The 24,779-nt window shown below is 40.3% G+C and overlaps 1 protein-coding gene across 4 annotated transcripts in view; it reads left to right on the top strand.

The window, feature by feature from the left end:
- PDE8A (phosphodiesterase 8A) overlaps positions 1 to 24,779 on the top strand; it is a 144,911-nt gene that overhangs the window by 99,898 nt on the left and 20,234 nt on the right. For all 4 annotated transcript variants that reach the window (XM_068203834.1, XM_068203835.1, XM_068203833.1 and 1 more), the window contains exons 2-8: positions 12,968 to 13,024; positions 15,428 to 15,618; positions 16,775 to 16,831; positions 18,243 to 18,300; positions 19,703 to 19,791; positions 20,022 to 20,100; positions 21,688 to 21,825. In XM_068203834.1, coding sequence (XP_068059935.1) covers positions 12,968 to 13,024; positions 15,428 to 15,618; positions 16,775 to 16,831; positions 18,243 to 18,300; positions 19,703 to 19,791; positions 20,022 to 20,100; positions 21,688 to 21,825 — 669 coding nt within the window. The remainder of the gene's footprint in view (positions 1 to 12,967; positions 13,025 to 15,427; positions 15,619 to 16,774; positions 16,832 to 18,242; positions 18,301 to 19,702; positions 19,792 to 20,021; positions 20,101 to 21,687; positions 21,826 to 24,779) is intronic.

The raw sequence follows: 24,779 nt of genomic DNA, 5'->3' as shown, positions 1-24,779 counted from the left end.
ACCTGCTGATCCTAATATTTGAGAAGTTGTTTTTGCTGCTCTAGTTTTTTGCAGTCCTTGCAGGGAGGAGCAGAGAATCTGCTTGTTTCAGAGGCAGCACATTGTGCTGCTGTTCAGATGTGCTCTGTGGAAGGGCCCACTCAAGGGTCTGAGGACAGGGAACCTGAGTCTGATAAAGCTTCTGAGAAAAAAATTTCTGACACCCACTCTCATTATAGGCAAGACAAGCAGTGTTCTATAATGTCTTTTGAAATGCCACATGAAAAATCCACATGTGCTCGACCAAATGCACCTTTCAGCCACTGCTGGCTGTGTGCTTATAAGCCTTTCATGGTTTATACAGCACTTATGCTAGGCAGTTTGCAGGTGAACATGTGTTTACATTAAATATTTACTCAGTGTTTTTGCATCTTCTCTTCTTACCCGCCCCCCCCCCCAGTTAAAAATCTTTGCAAATCTTTCAAACTTTGAGACTGCAGCAGCTCTCTGTAACAAAGCTTCACTGATGCCATGCAACTTGTAAAAGTATTTGATGCAAGTATCTCCAGATGTTATCTCTCTTTCCTGGAAATGTCAGGATTAAATAATTTATATGAAGCTGTTCAACATCTGCTGATTATTATCTGGATAATTATGGCCTGTGTACTCAATTTGAGAAATGCTAACATGGTACCTGGAGAGTGTATTTGGACAGTAGGCAGGATTTCATCTTAAGTGGATATTTGATACCCAGCTGGATTTGTTTCCCAGTTAAGGACTACAATGTCAGAGTGCTTTATGGGCTTTCATGATGATGGGTTGTTTATAAAAGAGCTGCCTTGTGGGAGACTCCTGTGCTGAGGCCTTGCCTGACACAGCTTTAATCCTATGAAACTTTACTAGGAGTTGCTAACATATTGATTGCTTATGCACTTCTATGCAGAAAATCATGCTGCTGGTACAAAATAATAATTTATTTTGTACCAGCAGCATCTCCTTTGGCATATCCAGCAGTTCTTTTGTAAAGGAAATGATACTCTTAGGCAGAAAATGCAGAGATTGCTTTCTATCAAAGACAATAGTATAATTACACAGATTCTTTAATTTAAATGAAATAAAATGAAGTGTGCCTACCACAAATCCAGATAGAGTGAAATTATATTTACAAGAAAACTAGAATGAAAAACTGCTTTGTTGCAATAAATTCTACTTAATTGTAGTTCTGATCATAATGAAAATCCCACTTCATTAAAGACATGCAGAGTTAGAGGGATTGGCATAATTGTAAAATGGTTCTACTCTACCCAAGGAAAAAATACGTGATCCCATCCCAGACGTGTGATATTTAACGAGCCCTGTGGGCTGGCAGAAGCACTGTGTGTTACTGAACCAGAGTCAGGCAGAAAACCAGTGTCAGGTTTCAAACTACCCTGTAGGTCCTCAGGAATGAAGAGGCATCTGTATTAGGGGAAGCCAGTCACTCATCCCCTCTGCCAGTGGAGTTCCTAGTGGTCAGAAGAAAGGGATGCCCAAGACTCTTAAATCTTTTTGTCTGTTTTCCTCCTTATCATAAAACCTGAAGTTCGTCTTTTGCATTGGTTATAGCTGTGGTCAAGCAAAATTAATGCTAAAACTTAGAGGGGGAAAAAAGAATACACTACTGTGAATTTCCTCAAGTTTTTTTAAAACGGCATCTTGAATATGCCTGCAGTCCCAAGTCTTCATTTGTTGGAGACAAAGTTCCCTATTTAGAAAAGGTTTGGCTGCCAAGAACTCCTCTTGGTTTTCTCAAGTGTCAGTTGACAGTTCTACTCAGTCTGAGAAACATGTACTCAATAGACAAAAATGCAGTTATGTTTATTATCAGTATTGAGCCTTTCTCCTTTGCTCCACTGGCTGCTGTGCCACTGATTTTGCATTCATTCTACCTGCAAAATCCCATCTCAGATCTTTGTTGTTGCTCAGAGCAGTTCCCAGGCAGGGTACTGGACAGAGCACAGGTGAGTTTGTGCATCCTGAAGGTGGGCAGAGCACACCCCTTGAACCCTAAAGAATTCTAGTGATGTCCAGCAGGTTCACAGACACCTGAGTGAGCTGTATGAAGATATCGTGTGTGGCAGATGGCTGGGAGAATAGGGAAGGAGAAGGAGGCAGCTTCATACTGTCACCATCCAGTCTTGGAGGACTAAACTGGCACACCCAGGATGCCCACTTCTGCAGAGGCTGGAGATCTGTGAGATAAAGATAACAGGTGGCAGCAGGTAGAAAAAAGTACTATGGTCAGTAAAGCCTGAACTGTGTCAGCACACAAAATGTGTTACTAATGACAATAAAAAACAAGTTTATTCCTTAACAGATGGAGATTTAGGACAAAACAGAGATCTTCTAGGAAGCTTTGCAGGTCCACTGACTGAATTATGCTATTTTTGGGCTGTACTCTCTTGCTTTGCTTGGTCTGTTTGTGATGATTGTAGTGTTGGTAGATCAAGCCATGAAAAGTTGTCTAGCATAAAGTAGCTGGAAAACTTCCTGGTAGACTGGAACTTCCTTTTAGTCAGATGTGTCTGTTCAAATCCAGATGGTTCGAAGAAAACTGTCACTGAAATTCATATTCATAAGGAAAAAATGAAAACTGATAATGGAGTTCTGTTGTATTCTGATGCATCTGTAATCATCTCTAAAATAAAACTAGTAAGTGGTATCCACCAGATAAAGAGAGAAGTAGCTGATAGATAGGAAACAGATTAGCACTTACTGCTGTACTTCAGGATCTTGCAGAATCACAAGAGAGCAAGCAGTTTTAATAATATTAAACAATAGAACTACTGTGCCATATTTAAGTCTCCCAGAGTGCCGTGCAGTTCAACTGTTAAAATGCAGGCAGGAAGAATTTCCCTCAGGGCCAGAAGAATGTTGTATTTGTACTAAAGTGTCTGCTCAAGCTGGGGGGATGGAAAGTCAGCCGCAGCCTGCCTGTAAAATGAATACACCTGAGGCGACAGCAGACGAGTGAGTAGTTCCTTTCCTGTTCAACAAAGATGTTGGTAAAGCCAAAGGCTGCATTTATTTGTTTGGAGTTATGTGAACCCTGATATATTTAATGCTCTGATTTTGAACACGTCTTGGCTGATGACCTGCAAGACTTACAGACCAATTTCTTCTCTGTTGACTTGGCCAGCCTTTGCATCTGGGTAAAAGTTACTGCTGCCAGCAGATGAGAGAGGATAGCACACTGAAACTTTTATAGCAATGCTGGTGTACGAGGAGTGAGTTGGTCCCCAGAGCTCAGTTACAGCTCTCCCAGCCACTGGAATAACCAGACTTGTGTCAGCTGAGGGGAAGAGGAGAGAGGAAACAAGTTCTGGGAGTTGCTAGGCACATTGTTTATATGTGGCTGCCATTACAGCATTTTGTGAGATACAGTGTGCCTGCTCCTGATTGCAGAGGGGAGAACAGAGGAGTCTCAGAGTTGCTGGAGTACAAGGGAAGAGCTGCTGAAACTCAGCAAGTTGCAATATCCACCCAGATGTGCTGTTCAGCTGCCCATGAGGTACCATCTCACAGAGGCAGTCACAGCCCATACTTGCACGTAAGCTCAGAGTACCAGGGATGCCTGACTTTGCAGGACATGTGCTCTGGAGTGCAGGGTATTTTATCTGACCCTTGAATTTTGTCAGAAACTAATAAAACATGGAATTAGGTGCTAGTGCCTTAAAGATGACCTCTTTCTTTTTTCTTCATCTGAAGCAATTCAGTTTCTGCATGTTGCACATTCTGTTCCTGTTTGAACAGCTGAAAATGTTCATACTACTTTTTTTTTTTTTTTTGCATTGATAAAGGCATCCATTTCTGCAACCTATGTATAGAAAACCATTATTATAGGGTTTAAAAAATTCTTCTAAAGTACAGGCCAGATCATTTAAGCTGCTGGTTTTCTCAGTGCAGGATAAAACTACAGATGCTCCACAGCATGCCCTCACCACACAGAAATACTTGATTACAGTTTAGTGAGCAGCCCAGGGATTCAATATGAGGAGACCTCACAGCCTCCAGACAAAGTTCTGTGCATATTTGGCCTGAATGGAGAAGTTCTTGCCAGTACTTCCTGTCAGAAAGTGGGACCTTAGTGAAGACCCCAGGGAGCCATCTCAAATCTTAAGATTATGAAGACTTAGGGCACTTTAAATTCTGTGCTGGTTGGTCAGAATAGGGTTTGGCAAAATGACAACCACGAGGCACAGACCAACCTTAAGGTTATTCACACTTGTTGTTATGGTTTAACTTTTTTTTCTCTTCTAAAGAGACAAATAGATGAAATTTCAAGCCCAGTGTACTTGTGTATAAAATGCAGGTCTAAAACGAGTCTTTGAATCAGGTAGATGCTGCAGCAAATATAACTTGCTGGATTTGATATGAGGACTGGTTTCCATTCAAGTTTGTTCTCAGTGGACAGAAAAGTCAGTGTGGATTAATGAGTAAATGGCTCACATTTTCTGACTTGGCTGATGTATTGCAACCCTTTTTGCTGCGTGATTCATTGACAGTGAGGACTCTTATGTAAATATGTAGTGTGAGATTTGCAGAGTTGCTTTGCAGGAGTTGTATCTGCTTAGCTTAGAAACCTACAGTACTGCTGTGATTACCAAGATGTGATAGAACTTGTTTGAATTATCACCAACACAATTTTGAATTTCAGAAGTAAGTGGATGTTTCCCAGGTATCAGCCTTGTGGTCCCAGTATTGTCAATGCCTGCTGCTCTAAGTTGGCCAGCAAGCAGGGGCACTGGACACCCTGCCCAGGGATGCCAGGGCTCAGGACAAGGGGGGCTGGAGTTGTCTCCCTCCCTCAGTGCCTCAGTTCCTTTGAATGTCAAAATGAAACCAACAACCTCCCTTGTCAAGGTTGGAGATCTGTGCCATTGTTCCATAGGCATGAGTGATAATGACATTTATTTTATCATTTCAATACCTTATTGGGTCCTAAAAACGTCCCCCAAATTGTCAGCCTGTTCTGTGTAAAAGTTCAGACCTTTACCAGTGGCAGGGACTTCTGGCTGGCTTTTTCTCCTGTCATTGTACAACGTGACCACAGTGGGCCACTTGTCTGGGCCAGAGGCCATGGAGGCCTTACCAAGTGCAGATGATAATCCAAGTCACTTTGGGACAGCATTGTTAATTATTCCCAGCCAAACAGAATGATTCACTTTGCATGTGCAACACTTGCAGTTTGATATCCAAAGTTTCCTGTAAAGCATAAGGGGACAACTTATAAGCAGTGGAAAGTGGGAGTTCTTGATTATGTCTGAAGTGTGCAAGAAGGCAGCGTGATTTCCCAACAGCATTGCAGCAGTTTTGTTCTAACTTGGCTTCACTCATTGCATTGAGAGAATGCAGTGGGCAACCGGGCCCAAACCACAAACAAACAAACATATATGTTTATATATATATGGTAGTGGTTGGCATGTGTGGCAAGCTGAACATAAGCCAAAAATCAGCTGTGCCAGGCAGAACCCTGGTGGAGCTTGGATAGTCCTTGTGCTCAGCGCTGTGTGTCAGCACTCCCGTAAAGCAGTCCCAGCCTCACCGGGGTGTGAATTTCCTGGGAGGCTTCCTCAGGACCTGGGTTAGCACAAGAATTGCCCCCCGGCTGAGTAATGGAAGCGTTGCTGGATTTCTGGAGGAGGAAAGGTGTTGCCAGTTCATTGGGAATAAGAAAGTGGGTCCTGAGGCTGGTTACATGGCCAGAGAGAAGGGCCAGCGTCCTGATGTGAGAGCTCTGGCAACTCATTAGACTCAATAAAGCTTTTCTTCTCACAAAAACTGCAAGCTGTCAAAATTGTGTGTTGCTAATAATGTGAATTGGAGGCCAGAGTTGGGCTCTCAAGAGCTCATTTATGTAAAACAGGTTCAAAAACAGGTACTAAAACTTAAGATACAGGTTAAGAAAACAGAGAGTGTGTTACCCATCACTTACTGTCTGCTATATTGTTACATGGCATTGTAGATAATTTTTTAGGAATCAATTTAAACCAGGAAATAGATAAAACAAAAATTATACCAGAAAAAAAAAAAAACATTGAGTGATCTGCAGGCCTTGTGATACAGATATAAATCTCTATTCGTTTGTTGAGAGAGATGCATCAGTGAGAACATGATTTAGCTTAATCTAAATGTGAGATTTTATCAAAGCACTGAGTCAGGGTGCTATGAGTTCAGAGTCTGTGACATTTGTCTACATCTTTCACAAAGCAGAAATAGGAAAAAAATATCAAGGACTGGCATAACTGGTTTCATCCAGGTTGAAGAGCAGTTTTGGTAAATTTTAATCACCTTTCAGAACCCATGTCTTTGTATTTCAGCAAAGAATAAACTGACTCTGTACAGCATAGGGTCTTTGAAGGCCAAGTTTACCTTTGTCCTTGAGTCTGTTGAGCAAAGGCAGAAACCTTGGACACTTTGTTCTCTCTTATTCTCTATTCAAACTGTTGTGGCCTCCAAACAAGAAAAGAAAGAGCTGCACAGGGCCAGACTCCCACTTCATTTACACTGAAGTAAATCCAGTATATTTTTGTTATATTTGAATTGCTCTGGATTTCACTGGATTTGCTAACCAGGTTGGAATTCAGTCCATGGACTATAAAATTAAATTTATGCTCTGAACAGCTGTGCCTGTTAGGAAGATCTGCTTGGACAGCATTTTATGTTACTTGCACTGATGTTGAGTTGGTAACAAAACAGTGCTGTCAAAGTTTGCAAGGAAGACATGAACAGTGATGTTCAGTGCCTAGCAGAAAGCACATGGAAAATAGGAAGCTGAGTCTTAAGTCCTCTACACAGGTTCATTTCGTTGGAGAAAGAAATAGATAAATGAACATGGATTGAATTAGTGTTCGTATACTTCAGAAAGTGATGAATGTTAATGATAAGCAAAGAAAAATGTGAATTGTGAAAACTTGATCCTGAACATGGAGACTTTCCTGCCCAGAAGTATGAGCTGCAACAAGTCACAACGCCTCTCTCTGTTGAGAAAGAGGAACCATGCTGGTATGACCTGGCTGGACAAGATCCTGTGCCTTGTCATGCCAGTTTGTAGGAAGTTGTTTATTTTCCAGCTTTCAGCATCCAGGAAGATTTGGCTAAGGTTTCTGAGAAAGTATATTATTATGCAGAATTAAAATTTCTGCAGCAAATAGAACCTGAATCAGTAAAAGTTTAGGGGATGGTATAAATCTATCAGTTCATTTGAGGCTTTGTTTTCTGGGGTGATAAATCTATGCCTAAAATGGTAGGTTAAAAGAAAGTATATTTTTCCTTTGTAAAATGAATCTCTGTTTTTCCTAGAATTATAAAATTTAGGTTTATGTTGATAGTCCTGTGGCTTCCAGCATATCTTGATAATGAAGACTGTTAATTCTTACTGTGATGAGTCAACTCATGCAGATTCATATCATGTACCTAGTATATGTAGAAAATAGAAGTATGTATTTTAAAATCAGATAAAAGATTTTGATGATATCTTAAAATATTGATGTGAGGAAAGTTATTAATTTTGCTGGCTGTATTCCATTAGGACCAGCAGTGAAGTCACGTGTCTAATCACTGTAGTTATTTGTCATATATTACAATGAGTCAGAGATTCTGACTGTCTTCCCACTGAATGCAGATGTTGCCCTCCAGCAGCAGCTTCCATCTGCAATCCATTCAGCAAAAGTTCATGGCACCTCTTTGTTCAAGTGAGCTGCAGGAAAAAGCAGCTGTGCTCTCCTGGCAGAGGCAAGAGGAGCAGCAGAAGTGCTGCCAGCTGCCCCTTGGGGAGACGTACTGTCAGGAGGCCAGGGCTGTGCATGGAATGGTCAGAGTAGTCACTCCTGTCACCGGCACGGCTCCTGCTGTGGCAGAAAGGAAGGGATGGAGCACTGCGGGTGTCAGGGGAGCATTCCTGCTGCCCCGGGCACCAGCAGCTCCCCAGCAGCCCCTCCCGTGGGTGGGCAGTGCTGCAGCAGCTGCTCTGCTGAATGTTGCCTTGGGCTGCACAGGGCTCTGCTTTAAAACATCCCACAAAAACTTCAGCAAAGAGGTCTCTTAAGAAAATCAGCCTCCAGAAAGAATTTGCACCTCCATAGCAGGAGTATTGCATGAAAGTTAATAGCCAAAGGATTTTTACTGGAGCTAATTCTCCCCAAAATTTTAGGTGTTCTCCCCTCTTAAATGGGTAATGGTAAGAGATATTTTGGAGAATACCTGGATGCACCACTTCTAGCAAACTGGAGACCCACGGGATGCATAGATCTGTCCCTGTCACCAGCCAGGCAATTTATCACCAAAGGGAGCATGTGAATCAAGCTGGCTTTATGTTCACCCTTTATTCCTTTCTGCATTTATTCATTGAATAAGTGCATCTCAAGTTTTTCTAGCAGTAGGAAGAAAGAAAAAACAATCTAGCAGTGATGAACAGACTATTCTTGTAGATTCTGTTCTGGTAAAACATGAAGAATGACTCATAGATAGAAGTACTTTACCAGGTTACGTCGGGTCAACGCTGACTTTGTTGTTCTTTAATCAGATCCGTCACAGTTGTGTAGGTCTGTGTTTTTAAAGCTTATTTCACTTGTTTTTATTTACCCAACATTCGCTTTTCTCAGGGCATTGGAAACATGGACTATTTCTATCAGCAATTTCAATGTTTGCAATGCAGCTGCTACAACACAGAGATAATTTCTGGCGAGTGTTGAGCTGCTCCCAGCAGCCAGTGGATGCCCTTCCCTGTTGACAGCTGTCAATCACTTACAGCTTTATCCTATTGCCTTGGGATGAATCCCACTTTGTGCCAGAGGCAGGGCTGGTTCCACAGGACAAAAAAATAGAGTGTTCAAATAAGAAAGGCAAATTTGGGGGGAAATAAGTGCTACCAGCAGTAGTTCAGGGGTCTGAGAATGTAAAATGGCTGCTGTTGCTGTGTGTGCATTTGAGGAGCCGCAGTCACACACGCTGCATTTACGGACTTTGCGTCAGCAGCTCTTTGGCAACAGACCCAGCTCTATCACAGTCAATTCCAGGAACCCACAACCAGTTCTACCTCTGTCTTCTCAGACACTCTTCCCAATCTGTGCCTGCCTGGAAGGCTGTCACATGTCTAAGTCGTGTTTGCCAATCTGAAAATGTACTTGAGTTTTTCAATTAGGAAAGAAATTACAAGGAAGAAGTAGAAGAAGGTGTGAGGGAATAAAGATGTGCTTGTGCAGTTACTATACACGTGAGCTTTGGCTGCATTTGGTTTTGTTATAAGTTTGCAACATTAGAGGCATTTTAAAAGCTCATTTAGTTCAGCAATAGTTGAGAGTTTCTGCTAATCCTTGTTGAAGCCTTGATTTTTGACACAATACTTAATTGGCATGTTACTTCTCAGTGCTACCTGCAGCACAGAAAGTTTAAATGATTAATCAAGTTGTTTGAGCAGATTTCAACAGGATTAAGAATTAACTGGAGTTCACCAAAATTTTTCAGCTGAGATCTAGACCAAGACTTTGATTCTACTCAGGACAGCAAGTTAATGTGTAACAAGACAGGTTATCTCAGCTGGTCACTTCTTGTGACTTAGGCGTAAATGGTGCATAGACAGGTATTTTCATTGCAGCAATAGCCACAGATTTCTGGCAGAAAAGTGTTTTTCAGGCTCAGTCCTTTAAATACTTCAATGACTATTCATTCAGAAACTTCTTAAAAGAAAGGAGCATCTGAAAAGCAGAAACTGGCAATACTGTGTTTATCTAATTTAAAATTCCCCTTGGGCTGGGACTGATAGTCCAAGGGTACACTGGCATGGAAGGTGGGGTTCTGCATCCCCCCAGATGCCAGTGAGGTTCAGCTCTGGATCTGAACCTTCCAGCTCAGGCCATTGCCCGGTGACACGGAACACTCACTGTTTTATACTGGCAGGTAGAGTGTACAAAAAGTCCAGGGTTTGATTTGAAGTACAGTTCTGGACAGAGAAGTAACTGTAAAAAGGTATCTTTTAGGTATCTTTACCTCAAGTGACATGCTCTCTCCATGTCCTTCAGACACTTCTGCTGATCTTACTGATTCAGGATGAATAGTTACTACTGTTCGTGCTGCAAGACCATTAACAGTGGTGCAAAGAGGATTCTCCCCTGTTATGTTATCAGCAAAAGTCTTTGCCGTTTTGTAGTGGATATTTTGAATAATTGGATGACGTACCACAGGGGAGAGTAAAGCAGCTTGAGTTTTCCAACTGAAGAGAGATTTTTGGTTTCAAGATCAGAAAAGAGAAATGACTGGAGTGTATTTAAATTAAGCCTATCTGACCACAATGACTGAATAAATCTGAAACCCCTCCTTGTCATTTTAACATCAACTCTTAAAGGCCCACTTAAGCAAGACAGGCTAACAGTGGATCCTGGCATGCTTTTGTAGGCACTGCGTTGCCATTTTTCCTTGACTCATGTTTGTTGCTTATTTAATGTTGCAGCGATGACTTCCAGGTTGATAAATAAAATCACAAATTACATACTCTTAGGGCTGAGCAATGGAGCATTAAGGTCATAGAAAGAGTGGGGCATGCAGTTCTAAAAGATTTTTCTGTGGGATGTGCTGATGATTCTTTGAAACTACTTACTGGAAAAATTATAGGTTACAAAGCAATAAATCTGATCTTCAAGTGGGCTTTAATTTTGAAAAAGAGCAATGTAAAAATGCCACCTTTGTGCTCAACAGCCCTTTTAACATTTCAGTTCAGAGATGTCTTACATTTACCGCATTGCCGAAGATTATTTTATTCTGATTTCTTAACTCCAGTTACTTTTGAAGAGTCTATGTGACTCCAAGGACCAATGGTTGGACTTTGTTTCCTGTCTTCAATGGGCAACACTGTTATTCCTGCTTTTTAGCTTTTATTTCTGGGACAAGAGGTAAAAAATATTTAAGTACATTGAAAGTGCTGATGCATGCCTGATGGGAATTCTCAAAGAACCAAACCTGTGTAATCCTATTAGAATGTCCCTCTGTATTTATGTGTTTAACTCCTTTAGAAATAGTCTCATACCAGTTGAAGAGTTATTCATGTTGAGGTTTGATTAATAATATAAAAGAGAAGCAGTTGTGACAAACAGCACTTGTGGTCATTGCCCTCCTTCCCACGGAGGGACAAGTGAGGGGGAAGGATCCTGGCTCAGTTACACAGAATCACTAGGTTGGAAGTGACCTTCAAGATCATCAAGTCCAAAGAATTAAAAAACAATCCAGGAGGACAGTTGTCCTGAGGACAAGCTGTCTTCCCACTAAAGACTGAGGCAAAGAAGGTGTTCTGCCTTCTCCTCACCTGCAGGTACTGAGTTCCCTCCTGCATCCAGTAGAGAACAAAAGTTGGTCTTACCCTTCCTTTTACCATTACCATATTTGTAAAAACATTTTTTATTATCCTTTACAGAAGTTGCCAAATCAGGTTTGAACTGAGCTTTGGCCTCTCTAATTTTTTAGACTAGACCCTCCCTGTGGGATAGTCCGGTCGACATAAGGGGCCCTCTGTTCCCCTCAGAAGGGAGTCACCCACTATGACTACTCTTCTATTCTTTAATGTCAGAGGTGGTGATCTGTCTGACAGATGAAGTGTAATTGGGAAGCTCACTGGGCAGATCATTTTCTTCTACATCATCTGGCTGACCCTCTGGATCCAGGGCCTCATACCTGTTCTGAAGAGGCACCTGGGTAGGTGATGGGGGTTGGGAGGAATTTTTATTATTACCTCCCCAAGCAGGGACCCATTTCCACTCCCCTTCATCCACCAGGTCTCCTCCTGTTGTCTGACAGTGGGAGGCATGGGAGTCTCCTGACTCCTGCTGGGCCTCCCTCAAGGATGGAAGGGCTGAACTCCACCAATCTATTTCCCTTTCCCTTTCATCTGATACTCCTTAGTCTTTCTACTTCCTCCCTAAGCTTGGCCACCAGCGAAAGGAGATCATTCACCTGCTCACTCCGCAGGCAGGCTTCTTCTGGAATGCCCCTGGTACCACTGAAAAGCTCAAACACTCTGCACAGGAAGGGGTCTGGACAGACACTTCCTTTCTGGAGGGTTCCGTTTGGCTACATACACTTGTACTAGCTGCGGCTTTTGATCGTGAAAAAAACATTGCTAACAAGAAAACCCAAAACCAGCTGACCAAATCACAACTAACAACAAACTACAAACCCCACTATCAGGAGGAAACCCTTAGCCCTGCCTGCAGAGCTGCCGTGCCGCGCTGCCGTTTGCCCGCTCCGGGTTGCCGCGCTCCCCTTTTAATCACCCATCCTGCGCTTGAGTGGCCAAGAGCTCCTGCATCCTGAGCAGGACCTAACGTGGGAATCGCTGACATGGCAAAAGCATGGTGTATGACAGCATTTTTGCAGGGTTTTTCAAACAAAGCTGCATGCTGAGTGCATGCTGAATACCAACACATTCCTGAGTTCTGGAGCCTTCCCTGAAGGGATTGGGAGGGCAACAGAGAATGCAGAAAAATGCTCTTGGAGAAATGAAATCAGTGTGTTTCTGTAGAACCCTTGGGCACCTGTTACATTTGAAATTTGGGCACCTGTTGCATTTGAAATTCTAAGAGAAGAATTATGTATTTTTGCATTTCTCCTGGAGCTTTAATGCTTTTTTGGACTTTAAAAGAAGCAGTTTTTAAACACTTCCATGTTTTGCAGAGCAGCTGGAGTGATACAGAGGATACAGAAAAATAACAATCTGTCTCCCAGATTTTCATTACTAATCTGTTACATTTGAAATAACAGTAAAAAATTACTTGAAGACTAGCTTGTTATTTCTGTTAATGCAGCTTAGCATATAAATTTACAAAACCAGAATAAGACCCTCATGGAGATGCAGCCTCATAATGATGGCAATATATCTCCCAGACAATGGTAGATAACCGAGATAACTTTTCTTCTTCCTTAGGTATTACTCTTTAGTAAGTTCCCTTCTTATTTCTTCTAGGCACCAGTAACAGATGTGCAGTTTGGCCCTATGAGACTTCATCAAGATCAACTTCAGGTAACATTCCAGTTCAAATGGAAGTCTTGATTTCTAAAATATCACAGATGTTAGCTTAAAATTTATTATTGGAATTTTTTGGATTATAGAGATCTTCACAGAGAATTTTGCTCAAGAGATAATGTGCACATAACAGATTTTTATCATGACATTTTTCTCTATGTGATGTCCTAAAAACCCTGCTTGTTTTCTTCAACCATCTCTCATAAAAATAGAGTTATCTATTTTTTCTGCTATCAGTTTCCTTGTAATCAATTTAGTTGTGCCTCATTTTGTATTTTACTGGTAGTAAAATGCTTAATCAAAATCTCATCAAACTGATAACAAGCCAACCAAATGTGCAATATCATTACAAAATATATGAAGTGAGTTTTGTAAAATATATTTTTTATTATTCATTAGTGACTGACAATAATTAATCCTCTTTTGTCCCGATGGTTTATGCCATTTGTACATGGCCTGGGATGGACATGAGGTTTAGAGATATATGACTCCTTTGGACTTCCTTTGGAAATTCTCCCATAACCCAAGGCATACTGAGCCATTAATCATGCAAGATGTTCCTCTGTCAGTAATTGCAAAACTCCTCATTTGAGGCAATGTGGACCTAATAATTTGAAAATGGCTGTCTTAAGAACTGCAGTTTAACATCATCTTCTTGAGCCATTTTCAGAACAGTAATATTATTAAAAATCAGATCTTAGGACATCCTCATCCAGCTGTTCCCCAAAATCAGAATAGTCTTTGAGTATTTCTGCCACCTGTATTGTTCTTAACGATTGTATCACTTTTGTCCAGTCGTAGCCCACTCTGAAATGCAACTGATTTATCCTGGTAAAATAGCTGGCAGGTATGAGGGAAGGAGAAGGTAGGCAACATCACATTCTTGCCAAAGTCAATCATACAACTCAGATCTCCTGACTTTCTGTGCTATTGTTGAAACCCATTCTTCCCCTCTCAAGGAGTGTTATAGATTAACTTCACTAAATACAGCCCAAACTATTACATGTTTTTTGCAAACAGTTTTGCAGGTTGCTGTAAAAGGAACCTGAACTGAATGTATGCAAAATCCTTCATTCTTACAAAAATATGCAGTACATGGAAATGTTAAGATTTACTGGCTGACATTTCACCAGCCTGGTCCAAAGTGTAACAGCACTGGAGTTCCTAAAATCATACAGAAGATAAACAGCGGTGGGATGTGATGTGAGTTACACATGCTTCACTTTGCCTGACCAAAACATTTCTGAGTGTGGCTTGATTCAACTACTGAAAGACTGGTGTCTTGGGACAATAGACCAAATGCTGGCTTAGTTACCCATCTCTCCCAAAAGGCTGCGTGTGCTGAGCCATCCCCACAATCGGCACAGATCTGTAGTCTGCCATGCTGTATTCTTTCAGACAAGAGAAGTTTTCTTCTGCAAACATTGTCCTGATGCAAAGCACAATCACATCAGTGAATCTTCCTTAGCAGACTTTGTTAATCTTCTTTGCTGTATTAAATCCTAGAACAGGAAATATATTTTAAAGGAATTGGGCCTTATCATACTTTTAGTCTGTAGGCATTGTGTTGATTTTAAAGAGACTTAGAGAGATTAGTTACTGGCAATTACAAGGCAAGTTAGGACAGAGCAAATAGTGGCTCACAGGTCTGACCTCCAGTTCTGGATTTCAGCTATGATAATCTCCTTCTGTCATAGAAATCCCATGGCAGGCTTTGTGTAGGAGTCACATGGGGACGTACTCCATATACAGTGGTGCTGCTTACGATTTCAATCTGGCATGAGTTCCTTTTGACCAGCCTGTCCAGAATTTCCAGAAATCCCACAGAGTGGGCAGCGTCCAGTACTTTGGGGAATTAGGATGAGATGGAATGAAAAGGAGACTTTTTGTCATGCCATTGAAGCAGCATTAAATACTGATTCATACAAGATGAACTATGGAGTTTTGTTGTTGTTTTTGGGGTTTTTATATTTTTTCCCCCTTTTCTGGAATATGATCCTGGCAAGAAAAATAGACCCCAAGAAAAAGGCCGCATGTGAGACAGTTTCAGAGAAGTGGATTTACTGTTGGTTCATGTACACTCTCTGAAAAACGGGCATCTTGTCTCAGCTGATTGCCTAAGCTCTCTCTGTAGATAACGACAAGAGAGACAGTTCCAAAACTTGTTCTTCCCATGTGGATATGCCATGGTTCTGGCAGACCGTTTCACCCACTTGAAACACCTCTGTGTACAGACAAATATAAAAAAAGCAGTGATCTGTAGAAAGCAATTCTCTTAAAAACAACGGATTAAGCCTCAAAAGTGGCTTTAAAAAACATGTTAAGAACAGGGCAAGGTCACAGAATCTACTGTAAGTGTAAGATTTGTTTGTGATGACCCACTGCCTGTCTCCACCTCAGGTACTTTTAGTGTTTGCTGAGGAGGACGAGCAGAGTAGCGGGTTCCGCTGGGCGTGTGACAAGGCTGGATTTCGGTGTAATCTTGCCAGGACACCTCAGTCTGCACTAGAATGTTTTCTAGATAAGCACCATGACATTATCATCATTGACCATAGACATTCCAGATACTTTGACGCAGAAGCATTGTGCAGGTAAGCATTGTTTCAGTGTAATTAATGCTTAACAATATAGTGAACAGAGCATAAATTTTTTTTTTTTTGCTTTTATATGACTTTTTATAAACTCCATAGAGCATTGATTTTTTTGGTTTTAGACAGCTGTGCACTGGCAGCATCAAATACTGTTACTTCCGTGTTTTACATCTGATAGCTGCCACATTTTTGGTTGTGTCCTGGGTCTCTGAAGCTCCACCTGGCTTGGAGCCACAGTGTGCAACTTTGTTGCCATAGTGAACTGTTGGGTATTTTTCTGGTTTTCTTTTGTTGTTTGGTGTTTTTTTTCAAATACCTGGTTCCTTGTTTTCACACTAAATCAACTGCAAAGATAGCATGTGCCACCAAGCAACTTTATTAATTCATTCCCTTCATTGATGTTCTAATTTTTTTGGAATGTCACTTCCTGTTGAATAACTCGCAGTGCTAACAGCCAATGTTTGGTGTGCACGTTTCCGTATCTACAACATTTTAAAATATGTTATGAAGAGCAAAATTGCAAACAGACTCCAAAAATAAGTTTAGAAACTGCTGTAAAGAATGAAAAAAGGAGGAAAATATTTGCTTTTGTGAGTCTCTCCACAGAGCCTGGACAGGCAGCAGTGCCTTGCTCCAGAGCCTTCTCAGTGAAGTCGCCCTTGGGAACGTGTCTAGACTGAACAGGGCTGTGGGGAGGGGTGCCAGGGGCACAGTGTGTGCCCTGGGGGACTCTGCTGGGGCAAAGGCTCTTCTTGCTGAACTGAGGCAAGTAGATAAGATCTTTGTCGGGCCAAGACTAGGTAGCAGTGCTGTTCCCCATGTTCCATTTTTACCAATCTGTCCCCGAATTCAGTAAAATGCACCTTACATGAGTGAGGCCAAATGCTTCAAACAAGTCCATTATATGCTGTTTCAGAGAGGATATTTTTTGCTATTCCCCAACTGAGAGTTCTTGAGTTGTAGATTAATCTATGTTTGTGGAGTCTCAGATATCATTTATTCTTCTTTCTTAGCAGCAGGCTCGGGATTTGACTTTTGTTGTTAAATGGTTTGAAAGAGATATTTTAAGAAAAGTGCTGTCTGAAGGTTCTCTAAAGCCATGTTTTCTGAAATGTGAATTTAAAAAGCATTTAAATGATTTGCTTTTTATTTAAAGGTCTATCAGAACAACGAAAGCCTCAGAAAATACAGTAATTATTTGTGTGGTACAAAGGTAAATACTCATATCTTTCCTTTCACCTGTGATCAAAACTGTGAAGCTTACCATTGTAAAAGTTAACCTGAAAAACCATTAACATAAAAAAACCTGAATTAGAAGTTCCTATTGTGCTAATAATAATGTGCTGTACCAGAGCTTTTACTATACTTGACTATAGGATTGGGATAGACTTTTTTTTTTTAATTTCTTTGGTTTTTACTCAAGAATCTCACTTTGAGTTTTGTTTTGGGTTTCTCCTCGCACTCCCCTGCCATCACTGCAGGCTTTCAGAGTATGTTTCAAACAACTTCTGCAACATCTTGTACAAAACTGTCTTGCAGATCTGTGTTTTGAACCTTTCTTAATCTGCCTTTCAATATGATTAATCTCAGCGAAAACCAGAGATCTGCTGAGTATGAAAAGCAATATAGAACAATTTGATCAGAACAAAGTATCATCTGACCACAGCAGTTTTAAAAGCAAAAGAGATTATGACATCTCAGTAAAGTACTACCTAGGCTATTTCCTTCCCCCTCCTTTGAAAAAATTACTTATAAAATAATGTAAAAGTAAAAAAATAAAGAAATTCTGTGTATTTAATTAAATGAAATAACAGGAAGATAATTTCCTCCAAGTATAATTTGGGAATGACAATTTCTCAGAGCACATTAGTTCTGAAAACCAGTTTTGAGGTGTTGAAATTTACCATTAAAAATACACTACCATCTCTACCAAAAAAGGACCCTGAATAAACATTTCGAGATCCAAAACTTCCTGCATAAATAAAAGGTATTGTGCCATCTGCTAAACATGACCAGCTTCAATCTGCTTATTGACAGACACTTCACATAATGGCCTTTCTTCCTGCTTCCACCCATACATTCATGTATGTTGAAGGGTCTTTTAACAGTTAGTATAGCTAGATTATTCAGATACTTCATTTGGAAATGTGTCCCAAATGTGACTTACTAGGAGGCAGTGGGTAGGCAGCACTAGAAAATCTGTCTTCATTCATGCATCTTGAGTTGCCCATCTAAGATTTGGTGCATTCAGAAAACAAGTAATTTCTTAAAACTTTGGCTGTGCAGACTTTCAGGTGCATTTCTGACTAATGCCAGCATAAACAACAAGGATCCAGTACAGAAAAAGTCCAATGATCTAGCTCAATAATTAGTTTCCTTGAAGCATTAGAGGTTTGTTTTTTTTTTAGGTAAGCAGCTCATTACATGCGTGCAGGAAAATAAAATATCCATGCCAAAGATGAAACCTTAGAAAATATACAAAAAGTATGTTTTATATCTATATCCTGTAAGGATCTAGAAGTATTAGCCTCAGTGTGACATCTGGGATACAAGTAGATGAGTGGATTGTGAAATTTGGTCTGAGTTAATTACAACATCTCTGATTTATCCTCTTTGTTTCAAAGGCACACTGATCGTGAGGAGTCATCAATATTGCCACTGATCTCTGCTGGCTTCACAAGGGTATGTGCTATACTTGGCTGCCTTGCTCTGACATTTCAAAATTGTCATGCAAGAAGCTCTCCAGAAGTTTGGCTGTCAGTCACCATTTGTGTCAGCGATCCAACCTTGTAGATCTTTTTCGTGCTGCTCATTCTTCTGTGTCCCAATTCTGAACGCTCACATGACACTCTTGGGGATGTAAGAAGTGGGACTGTGACTTCTCTACTTCATACATTTATATTAGATTAAATTCATGATCCTTTCCTTGAAAAGTTGACATTGACAAATTGATTAGTGGTAGAGTCAGAGAGCAGCTTGCAATGAACAACAGAATGTGCTGTGGGAAATTTCTTCTATCAAATGCCAATTCCCATTGTAAACAGGCTTCACACACTGTCAAGTGCTATTAGCTATTGTTTGGAGGCACCTGAGAAGTATTGCATTGAATCTGTTCCTTGGCAACTGTTCCAGATGAGCAGAAAAGGTGCTAATTAGTGCATCAGTTCAGTGGGTACCTTATTGCCTTCAGCTGACAGTAGAACAAGGCTGGGCCTGATTTACAGCACAGTTCCAAATATTTGGTTGCGTGCTCACCAGATTTTTGCTGTTCCATCACATTCCATTTGCACCCATCTGCTTATTTCTAGTATGGTCCTGATCCAGGAAATGCTACAGCCTGAAGATAATGGCATTTATATGAACAGAGTCATTCCAGAGGGCACATAAGTAATTCAACACAGGTTCTGAATTATTTATGGATCATAGCCTTGGAGATGGGGCTAATGGCAGAGCATAGAAAAATTTGTTTAGGAGCTTTGATTGTGGTGGTTTACCTGTGATAATCAATCCTCCTGCCCAAAATATCCATGTCTGTGGGAGTTTAGTGTGAACAAAGATTTAACATTCAGGCTCATACCTGGAAAATATGAAATGGTTTTCAAAAAGTGAAAGATACTGAGATCATTGCTATAAAAACCCCAAGGTCAATAAAGGCATATCTTACAGGAAATGTTATTTTCATCTATATAGACAATTTAGGATATTAGCAATTGGAAACTCATAATAATTTCAAATTTTAACTACTTGAGACCCAACATTTTTTTCACTGCTATTTTAAATAAGTAGCATGAAAGCTAAAAGTAGATTTTTTGAAAGACATTGATCCTGCTGACAATCACAGAGAATAAACAGGTTGGTTGAACCTCATTGCCATGAGGATCTGTCACCTTTTCAAAATGCAGTAACTTGAAAAGTTTTGCTGGTACCAAATAATAATCTTCTCTCATTGCTCATATCCCAGCATGTTCATTTTTGGCATACCTACTCCTTTTCTGGTTCTTTAGCAAGCAAAAGAAATCAGGTCTTTAAATCCTTGCAGACAGGAATGTGTATTAATGAAATATTTCTAACCTTTTATTTGCAGAGATATGTGGAAAATTCTAGTAGAATGGCCTGTTACAATGAGTTGATTCAGCTGGAATTTGGACAGGTGCAGGCACAATTCAAACTAAGGTAATTTTACCAAAAACATTATCAACAGAGAATTTTCAATTTTGCCAGATCCTTAATACAGTATTTATTTTAATCTGTAACAGTTAATTATAGAATATCAGTTACCTAAAGAAAATACATTATTTGTTAGACTACAACATTATTTAGTATGGAGTTGTAATACTTTATTGTCATTAATAAGAAGAATTAAGTGGATAAAAATTTTTGATACCTTTTTCTTTTTTCTCCAGGGCATGTAATTCATTATTTACAGCATTAGAGAAAAGTCAAGAAGCCATTGAGATCACAAGTGAAGACCATGTAATACAGGTTTGTTCCAGCCATAAGTATAGAAAATTCCTCTGTGTTTTATTTCTCTATGATTACACTTACTCTTTCTTACAGCACAAGAATCTAATCTAACTTAATGGATCTAAAAGATTGAAGTGAGTTTAGCTGTCGAGTAGAATTTTCTCCATTTAAAGTGTCTGGCATAAATCAAATAAATTCTAAGGGGATTGTTGTTTCTGAATGAATAAGAATTTACTCTCTTGTTTCTATTTTTTTTATTGATTCCTCTATTATTCATTCATTCTCTATATCAAGAGTGAATGCAGCCACTGGCTTATGTGAATTCTTTTCCAAAAATATTTTGTGTTAATTTGATGCTCTTTGAAGTCTAATGGATGTTCTATTCAAATAATTGTGCTTTTTTTTTTTCTAAAATCTGATACTATTTGATGTATCAGCATTTTTGGGCCAACTGTTTTTGAATGCAACCCTCTCTTAAAAATTTCTTTAAAACAGGGAAAAGAAATTGTGCTTAGTTTAGTTTTGCAGTTCTGAAAACCATCATCTTTATAAAGGAGTTAGTTCCATCCCTAGCTATGAAGCAATGATGATTGATTTTATTATCAGTAAAGTGCTTGAGTCTAAGCCTCTGGGAATTATAACATGCATACAAATTGTTCTTTCTTGATCCAAATCTTGACAATGGCAACTTCATTGAAGGATGTGCCTTCTTCATCCCTTTTACAAAAATAACAGTACACATCCTGAAGTTGTTCTAAATACACTTTTTTCAGACCAAACTTTGTCCCTCTGCTGACAGCCCTGGAGTATGAGAGAAGTGACACTTGCAGGAGTCCTGGAGCTCCAGCCGGCCCAGCTTTTTGCACAGGGAAGGGGAGGAAGGGTTCCTTTGGGAGGGAGCTTTTAGTGGAGAACCATTAGAATTAGAGTGGCACCTTTTCCTTTCTCTCATGTGAAAACATTGTAAATTGTGAAGGCATTAAGATGCTGCTCTGCCAGGACTGTGCTTGTAACTCAGCAGTGAGAGGCCGTGAAGGGGTGGGCTGTTGGTACCAGTCTTGAGCTTTATTGGGCAAGGGCCGCAGTGAAATGCAACATCCACTTCAGGGAGAAGCCTGCTTTATTAAATCCCACTGCTTCCACTCTGCTTGGCTGGGCTTTGCCTGGACAGGGGCATAGTGATGGCTGGCCTTTACACAGAATAAGATTATGAATTTGCCAGTCGATATGGATAATAGTCCTGTTGTATTCCAACATCCATTTTGTGATTTTAGGAACACTGAGGTAAGTTTGGGTACTGACAGAGCCAGTTTTTCAGGAATTTATATTGTCTGTCTAAACTCTGTGGATATGTGATACTCAGCTGTTTGTATAATTTCCCTCTCTTTGCTGACGTGCACACACTCTGCACAACTATTCTAGCATGGAAATTCCTGGTTTGCTTCACAAAGAAAAAATGTGAGCATCTCTCTCAGGAATAGCACATGCAGACATTTATTTCAGGCTGGGAAAGAGATCTCCTGGTTAAGAAAGTAAAACAAGGGATTCTCTTGTGCTTTAAGTATGCTGTTGAATGGGTATTTGTTTGTTTTTTTTATCTCACAGTACGTCAATCCTGCTTTTGAAACAATGATGGGCTATCAAATAGGTGAACTAATAGAAAAGGAATTAACAGAAGTGCCTATAAATGAAAAAAAAGCTGATTTCCTAGATACTATTAATTCCTGCATAAAGATAGGAAAGGTGAGTAACGGCATTGTATCACTTTTATTTGCTACCTGTAAAAGTTATTGCAGTTCAGCTGTGAAACCCATTGTGACTTGCAGCTTCACAGACACAGAGCATTTGCAACTTAAAACAAAAACAGGAAGTAAACATCTTCTCATTTTTAAGGGCTTCTTTCTCTTTTCTTCCTTGGTAGAGATACTTGTTTTACAAAAATAAGCGACTTACTGCGTTTCTATGTAATTTATGCTGTTCATAGCAAATGGTGTGGGAGTGCTGAAGAAAAATGAGATGGATGCACATGTTATCTGGTGCTATGTAAATGAGAAAAGTACCATTTTGAAGAATTTCACCATGAAATGTGGAAGCTGATTTGCAAGTTCAGAATGTAAAAATACCAAGGAGACATTTGCAATATCACTTGAAAGTGATAGGCAGTGTCAGCTGCCAGCTGCCAATCTGTTTAATTCCCTAATGGCATGGGAGCTGTCTAATGGATTTCCATTGGAAAGGTTCATTGCTCAGAGATGGGCTGGTGTCTGGTGTCATTGAACATGACATAGTGCCTTGCAGGGAGAAGATCATGGAGGTTGCACAGAGAGATTTGGGAAGGGCTGTGTTTGGTGATGCCCCATGGCCCAGGCTCATGGGCACTGTCCGTGGGGAGCAGCACAGCATTGGCACAGAGCAGGGAGATGCCAGAGGGAATCAGGGCACTGCATCTAGGCAGGGATGCTAAAGCACAACTGCAAAGTTGTGGTGAGTCATGCTCTGGGGTCAGGGTGCTGACACAGCACTCAGTGGCAAAAGCTGGGAGCAGATTCCACCTGCGTTTCAGGGAGATTGTGCCGCTCATTTCCACGTGTGTTGGCCTGTTGGAACAGATCCCAGCACCAGACAGTAGTTTGGATTATGGTGCTTCACACTTCTGTTGTCTGACTGAAGATATTTCAGTAAATGTGTGCAACACAAAACTGACGTTAGAAGGGAGTATTTATTAAGTTATAATTCAAATGCATTAGATGTGTAAGGCTTTAAATCCACACCATCAATTCTCAAGATATAAAGTGATAAAATTTTTAATATTTTAGTGAGCTGATAAAAATTTATTAATAATGGAAATATATTTTACAATATGAATGACAGAAATCTAAACCTAATTCATCTTCTTCCTTGTACTAATTTTACTCCTGATTGTGGCTTTAACAGTGAGGGCTAATGAAGTACTGAAGAACGTGTCTGTCTGGAACAGCTTAAGCTGGTTTAGGTGGATATATTCTGTTTGCAGGTGTTCTGTGTTTCCCTCTGGGACATTTTATAATATGTAATCTATGCAACCTTAAATTTATATGTTAATATAAAAATGAATTGCCAATTAAATTATTACAGGAATCATTTGCAAGTAGAGGTTAACTGTGAGAAACAACCTTTGAAATACTTGAAATTTTGAAATCATTTTCAGAGGTGCCTGAGTTACCTGGATCATTCTGACGTGGTCTGTGTGTAGTTTTCTTTATATTCTAAATTTAGAAGACTGCTTCTCACTGCATTAGGCCATATTTTGGCTACTGTAGGTTACAGCATATCAAAAAAAGGAAACTATCTGCTGCTGTGATAATCTCCTGTCAACAGGTTTGGTTTTTTTTGAACAAATATGGTACTATACTAACATAGTAGTAGAAATAATAGAAAGCAAGTTTTTCTGATCTTTGGAAAAATCTAAGCTGCATGAAATTTATCTTGGCTCTAAATGGAATTTAGGAAGATGGACTCTTGCAGCATTTCACCTCTTGTGCTGACAAGCATAGTGCTGTTAGCAAGTTCAGTATAATCAAACAGAAGTTCACAGGTGTTGTAATCAAAAATTGGAAATTTCAAGGTACATCGGGATTCTTGGGTCAGGATGTTGTTTCTCTTAGCAAAAACCATATCTCTGGAAGCGAACTTTTTGTTACTACAGCTGTCTGTAATTTGCCAGAAGCCAATTATTGAAATGCTCATCCATCCATACTTGTGGAGTTAAAAAAGAGTTATGCTTTTCTTCATTCTTCTGTTTCATGATTCAAATTGCATCCATTAAGATGAAATGTGCAATTCTGACTAGAATTCTTGCTGCCTCTGATCTCTGCAGTTTGCTCTTAGTTTTGCTTTCTCTGCAGTGAGACGAACACCTACTGATAAAGCAGACAAGCCATGCAATTCCTCTCACCCTTTGGGAAGTGCTCGCAAGTTCTCTGCAGAGGGGGTGGGAGAGCAATCACACTCTGTGATAAAGGTCTCTGGCAGCACCTTCCTAGCTCAGCCTTGAGTTCTGTGAGATTGTGTTCGTGATGTCGTGTGTTTATTTTGGTTTGCTCTGTTTTCTGCAAGCAGCTTGCTGAACTTTGCTGTCTAGTGCAGGAAGCCCCAGTGTAAAAGGAAGGCTGAGCTGGGGGTTCCTTACTGTGCGAGTTCTCAGTGGATAGATGTGTGCCTTGACCTTCTTCATGGAGTTTGGAACCTCAGCAGTGATGCACTCTTTAAGGAGTGGCACTGTGGGGTTTGCTGTGTGTGCTGTTTGCTCAGGTTTGGTCCCAGCACCCTCCACAGCAGGAGCTGCTCACGGTGCTCGTGTGGCTCCAGTGCAGACATAACCATGGGCTTGACTGACAGCACATTTTGGGAATAGCTCTTCTCTGCTGGATGGCTGACAGAGGCTCTGGGAGAGAGCATATGGTGTTCTTAAAATACGTTGAAGTGGCATCCCTGGGAGAACTTCACCTACCAGCAGGAGTTTGGCTTGGACCTCCTGCTTCTCAGAATTGCACTGACCTTTTCCCTCACACATTTCCTGCCACAGTTTCACAGGTTTTAGAAATTCACAGGTTTAAAAATCGATCTGTTGACTAAGAAGAGCGCATTAGTGAATAACCTGCCTTGAAAAGGATAGGCTTTCAATGAGGGAATTATCCAATCTGTAGTTTATGACTTCA

Source organism: Anomalospiza imberbis, chromosome 13, assembly GCF_031753505.1.
Source record: "Anomalospiza imberbis isolate Cuckoo-Finch-1a 21T00152 chromosome 13, ASM3175350v1, whole genome shotgun sequence".
In the NCBI taxonomy this organism is placed as follows: domain Eukaryota; kingdom Metazoa; phylum Chordata; class Aves; order Passeriformes; family Viduidae; genus Anomalospiza; species Anomalospiza imberbis.
Note: the sequence above shows the minus strand (reverse complement) of the source record. Positions and strands in the feature narration are given on the sequence as shown.